The sequence below is a fragment of the Rhea pennata genome, chromosome 1 (assembly GCF_028389875.1).
Source record: "Rhea pennata isolate bPtePen1 chromosome 1, bPtePen1.pri, whole genome shotgun sequence".
Lineage (NCBI taxonomy): Eukaryota > Metazoa > Chordata > Aves > Rheiformes > Rheidae > Rhea > Rhea pennata.
This window is the reverse complement of record NC_084663.1, coordinates 56,488,029-56,494,028: the sequence shown is the minus strand read 5'-3', so window position 1 is coordinate 56,494,028 and position 6,000 is coordinate 56,488,029. Positions and strand designations below refer to the sequence as shown.

Genomic DNA, 6,000 nt, shown 5'->3' with positions numbered 1-6,000 from the left:
AGAAAGCGCTGGAGTTAACACGGGACTCTGCACGGCTCTAGGGAGCAGGCGGCAGGGCACAGGCTGCCCAGTTCAGAGCAAAGCAGGGTTTAGTGTGTCCCAAGGGACCATCACTGTCCCTTGAAAGCCTGACACTCGGAGGATGGCTCCCCCTGCCCCCAGACGATGGATAATCATTTCCGTTTGCCTTCTCCCCTTTAAGGATACTTCCGTGTGTAATTTGAGACAAGTAGGGGAAAAAAAGAGGAAGGGGAAAAAAAAAGAAAAAGGAAAAATAGCGCAGTTATTCCCGCCTCCTCCTCCTTTCTCTCCTCCCCAGACAGCCAGGAGCCACGTCACCCAGTGCAGGCTTTGGGATTGCTGAGCAGATTTAGTCTGGCTCCTTCTTGGGGACAAAACCCAACTTTGTCTGGGAGATCAGCCTGGAAGGGAGCGAGCTGGTGCCGCAGGGAGAGAAAACCTCTGAGGGGCAAACTGGTTCTGGTGGAGATAAAATCTACCTTGAGGTAAATTTAAGCAAGGGAGGCAGTTCACCCTGGAAGGGAAAGTTGCGCAGGGATAACGGGTGTTTTTTAATAGAAGGAGTCTGAATTTTCCTCCACCAGAAGAGAGGACTCCATACACAGATAAAAAGAAAGTTCAGTTGGAAGAGAGCCTCTACTTGATCAAGGCAAGGGCAAAAAAAAAAAAATCACTGCTGAGTTTTACCAAGTAACAACCTTTTGGGGAAGCCCTGGAGGCTGCCCTAGCCCTGTCCACCCGGGCAAACACTCTGCTTGCTTTGCCTCTGAGGAACCCGCGTAGCAATGAACGTCTTCCGGATCCTGGGAGACATCTCCCACTTGCTGGCTATTATCATCCTGCTGCTTAAGATCCTGAAGTCTAAGTCCTGCGCTGGTGAGTTTTCTCCACCTGCTCCCACACCCTTTTCTTTTCATTCTGGGGAAGGAGGGGCCCCTTCTTGGAAGGTGACTGTGTGAGAAGTCCAAGGGAGAAGGCCGTGGAGGTGAGGTGTGTGGGCAGAGGGAGGCGAAATCGGGGCTGTGCGAGCTGTCATCCCCGCTGGTCTTGGTCTTAATTCTCGGAGAGACTTAAGCTTCCTTCTTCTTGCATTCACTCCAAGATCCCACTCTGTTTCTTTTTCATCTTTCTCCTGTTGCTTGCTGATACATCTTAATTTTTTGACAAGTTTGGGAGCCTCTGTAGAAGTTGCTAGCAAATTCATCCCAGCCCAGGGTGATTTCCCCCACTGGGAGGGAGATGGATACGTTGGAAGGATGCGATGTGGCAAAGCACACAGCCTCGGTGCAGGTGTTGGTCTCGATGAAACGAAAGGGTGGGTGATATGGCTGGAGGGAGGTGGAAAACAAGCACAAGAAGCTGTGGCTGCACCAAACCCAACAATCCCCGGCAAAAGAAACACAGAGAGACGGCAGTGGAGGCACTTTTGTTAAGGGCAGCAAAACTTCTCCAGGAGAGCTTTGCACACAGCCAGCCTGCACGCTCCTAGGCTGCCAGCTGGCCACACGGAGCAGCAGATATATAGTAACGCCCTGCACTTTCCACTCTGACATCCAGTACAGTCCCCAGATCAGCAGCTGTGGAGGGGGAAGGCTTATCTTCACGGAGCCTTGGCGAATCAGCCCTGGTTGAAGCCTCACGTCTGGCATTACTCAGCGAGACAGGAGATGAACTGGACGAGATCTGCCAGCTCCTGTGGGTGCTGCTTTAGGCAGGAGGCCCTGCAGAGCCTCCCCCAGGCCCTGCTGAGTAGGCCTGCGTGAGGAAATTGGAGCAGTTGCTTCCCAAAGGATTGTTTTGTTCGGAGTTCATGAGTTCCTCTCCTACGGGATTTCAGGGCCGGGTTGCTTTGCCACAGCAGTTATCACAGGTAGAAAAACTGTATGATTTTACTGCGTTTCTCCACCCTCTCCACACTGCTTCTCATGCTGGAGGCCGAGCCACTGGTGACTAAGCACCATCAGCATCCGTGGGCTGCTCCCTGATCCCTCAGCTTTTCCCTAGTGTGGCAGATGCCACATCACATAAACCCACGACAAGGTAGGCAGGCATGCAAAGGGGGCAAGGAAGGGAAAAGAGAGGCGTTTTCATGGCAATAAGGGTTGTATTGGCCGAAGAAATGAATCTGCCAAACACGAGTCATTCCCAAGTTCAAAGCAAGGCCCAGGGGCATCAGAAGGAGCTTGCCCTACCGCACAGGGAGGCTCTGGCCTCGTCCGGAGGTGGGTCTAGTGTTAGCAGAGCTCCCACTTGAGCTGTTCTTGATGTCATCAGTATTCCCTCACTAAAGTCACAAATGCACATGATAAACCCCAGTTCCCCTGGCTTGTGCACTCTGGCACCCACGTGACTTTCATCCAGCCCCGACAGGTGAATACTTACGCGATTACCTGTCCTGGCCCAGGCGGCCAGTTACAAAGACAAATTTGGCTCAGGTAACATTGGTCATGAAGGTCAGTAGAGCACAACTTCAGCCAGGCCCAATACCAGTGCAATAGGCGCTTACTATCCACAGCCAATGAGTTCTTGAGCGTACTGTGATTTACCAAAAGCCTCCAGCAGTAGAAAGGGACCTCTACCCTGACCACCCACCCCTGGAAACATCAATTCTCCCCTCAAAAAAGCATGCCTGGAAGAGTCCATCTTGCATAATAACTTAGAAATGTTCCCTTTAACACAAAGAAATACACATGTATACCACAGTTTTCAAAGAAGATGTAAGGGAAAACCTGCCATCCTAAAGATTTTTCCCCTCATCTACCTTACCTTACTTTCTTCTCCCTGTGCTGCAGGTATCTCCGGGAAAAGTCAGATTCTTTTTGCCCTTGTCTTCACAACTCGCTATCTGGACCTGTTCACAACCTTCATATCTCTCTATAACACCGTGATGAAGGTAAGGAGAAGGAGAATTTCTAGTGCAAGCAGCCATATCAGCTCATCATGGTTCCTTAGGGAAGGTGACAGTAAACATCCACTAAGTCATTTTTTCAGCCAGTGGAGGGAAAGAGCAATTGCATCTTCTTCACTTATCTCTCACACGTCTCATGAGGCCACTGAAGCCGCAGCAGGCTGTACACAGGCAGGTCAGAGAAAGACTCTTCCTTCAGGGTCACCGTGCCTCTATTGACAAGCCCAGCCAGCAGAAAATCTCTTTTCCATGGTAAATGAACAAGCTGACCCCACTATGCTGTACTACCAAGACCAGAAGCAAGATACTGAATCAATCTTGAGCGTCCTTCCACAGCAGAAGCATTAATAGTTGGCTGCCACCAAGCTAACATCTTCACATAGTGCCTTAAAGAGCTCAAATGCGCATGATTCTCATGGTGGGACTGAATGCCAATCTTCAGTTAACTTGACCACGGGGATACCTCTAGCAGTAGGAGGGAGGGAAAGGAATCTGCAAGTCAGTGTAGAGCAAGAGTTCACTCCAATCTCACCTCAGCACAGGCCCGCCAGAACCAGGTTAACAGATTTTGACTTTGGCAAAACTATGCTAAGTCAGGCCTCTCATCAAGCACAGAAGATGTGATCAAAGGTAAGATCTTGCCATCTTCCTTCTCCCTCTCAGGTCATTTTCTTGATATGTGCCTACATCACTGTGTACATGATCTACGTGAAATTCCGGAAAACATTTGACAGTGAGAATGACTCCTTTCGCCTTGAATTCCTCTTGGTCCCTGTCACAGGCTTGTCGTTTCTGGAGAATCACAGCTTTACACCCTTGGAGGTAAGGAAAACACGGAAGGGGATGGGGAATGGCAGTCCGATATTATACAGCAAAGTTAGAAGGATATTCAACAGTTAAGATTTTTAACAGTAAAACCATACAGAAAAGGCAAGGTTAGCAGTTCTTGAAGAGCATACTACAAAGAGCACCGTCTTCTCTCAGTCTCAACAAAGCAGGTTCATTTTTTACAACTCTAAAGGCACTACTTGTCCTGCTTTGCATATCAGTGCTCTGATTGCTAAATTAAATCTTTAGGCCCTACTGCAAATTAACCAGCATCAAGATTCTCCACTGTCTCATTTTTCATCTCACAGATACTCTGGACTTTCTCCATCTACCTGGAGTCAATAGCTATCCTTCCTCAGCTCTTCATGATCAGTAAGACGGGGGAAGCTGAGACCATCACAACACACTACCTTTTCTTCCTGGGCCTCTACCGTGCTCTCTACATTGCCAACTGGATCTGGCGCTACCACACAGAGAAATTCTATGACCAGATTGCAGTAGTTTCTGGGGTGGTACAAACCATCTTCTACTGTGATTTCTTCTATCTCTACGTTACCAAAGGTAGGTATAGGATTTTGTTCAAAGTTCACAACATGCATTCAACATTCTTGCAATATATGGTGGAGCTGCAGCTTGCCATTGGTCAGTCCTTAGATTACTTTACTGATCCTGTATTGTATTTGTGATGTGTATTATCCACCTAAAATCCATTTTAAAAACACATCTGATAGAAGCAAATGGTTATCTCTGTTCACAAGGTTCTAGCTATGCATGTGAAACAAAATAGAAATTTAACCATAAATAAGTCTGCTTTAACTCCCCCCCCAGGAAGTTAACGATTTAGGTATATTTATTTCCAATTACATTTGAAAGATTATGAATCATACAAAAAACCTTAGAGGGAAGAAGAAAGTAGTGAGAGGCAGAAAACATACCTGAGTAAGCAACTACACACATTCAGAGATTTTATTAAGACTACCTTTTCTTTTGGTGGGAAAGATAAAACATTCTCAAGAATTGATTCTGTAGAAAGATAGAAGGGTGTTTACAAGTACAAGACACCTCTTTCTGTTTTCCAAAACAAGATGCCCCTTCCTCTTCAGTGCTGTGTTTTGGTAAATGGTTATGCGCCAGTGCTCACAGACCTAACAAGCTCATCAAGAGCATAAAATTATATAGAAAATGCTATGTTTTGTTTAAGCTAAAGTATGCTTTAAAATGCTTTTATGTTTAGTAGGATGGAATACGATGAAATCTAGCTGAGTGAACACTTTCTTCCTTCTTCGCACTCCTGAATTGGTCTGCCAAAACCAGTGGTGACAGCATGTGTTAGTTGTTTAGATAAATGGATCTTTAGCAGCTTCACTCAATACACCTGCTGATAGAAAGATGACAGGAGCATTGAGCAGGTGGCTGGCCTTTATGGATTAAGTCTTCCTTCTGTCACGAAAACACATCTGTAGCCAGAAGATTACTTTGTAAAACTGCCATCATGGTGCTCCACATCAATTCTTTTATTTACTAATTCTTTTTTTCAGCTTCACTCAGTTAATGTGTCCTGTGCCCTTCTATATTCTGTTAAAATTCCACACCCCTTGCAGCTGTGGAGAACAGGGAACAAAAGGGAAAAAAAACAAAACTGCTGGCTTTCAGTCTTGCATCACTAGTAGTAAGATCACAAAATTTAGACGATAGAGAAGGCAGAAGAAAAAACATTTATCCTGGGATATCACAGCAGGAAGAGAACATTTTTTTTTCTCTTCCACAAATGTTCTGAATCACAGGAAAAAAAGGGGGACTGAAGATAATGCAAATGTTTTGCAGTCATTTATGAAAACTAGCAATATTTTAGCAGGTTGCATCTATCTTCCATTCTTGTAAAAATTTCAGCTTTTCAATACATTGTTTACATAGAAGAACTCAGACAAAATCCCAGTGATTCTCGTAAGAAAAGCAATGCGTTACCTAAGTAAATATATTTAGTAAGACTTCGGCACCTATACCACGTATAGGTATTGTTATATAATGCAGCTTTTCTTGTTTTCAAAACTCGCTGAGCTGCTTTCAGTTTAACACAAGAAGGGCCTGAAAGATAATTCTGTGGAAGTTTTCAGCCCACACAAGTTTGTATTCTACAGAACTGCTGAGGTTCAAAGGTACCTTTGAAGACTGTCTAGTCCAATGCTCCTGCTCAGGGCCTTGCCCAGTCATGTTCTGAGTATTTCTAAGGATGGAGACTGGGC

At 45.8% G+C, this 6,000-nt stretch overlaps 1 protein-coding gene across 2 annotated transcripts in view; it reads left to right on the top strand.

Annotated features, from left to right (window-relative positions):
- Positions 1-315: 315 nt before the first annotated feature.
- KDELR3 (KDEL endoplasmic reticulum protein retention receptor 3) overlaps positions 316-6,000 on the top strand; it is an 8,003-nt gene continuing 2,318 nt past the window's right edge. Inside the window, exons 1-5 of one of the 2 annotated variants that reach the window (XM_062587997.1) lie at positions 316-670; positions 793-897; positions 2,814-2,914; positions 3,593-3,751; positions 4,066-4,318. In XM_062587997.1, coding sequence (XP_062443981.1) covers positions 807-897; positions 2,814-2,914; positions 3,593-3,751; positions 4,066-4,318 — 604 coding nt within the window. In that variant the 5' untranslated portion in view covers positions 316-670; positions 793-806. Of the gene's footprint in view, positions 898-2,813; positions 2,915-3,592; positions 3,752-4,065; positions 4,319-6,000 lie in introns of both variants that reach the window. The other variant, XM_062587989.1, reaches the window with a different exon arrangement.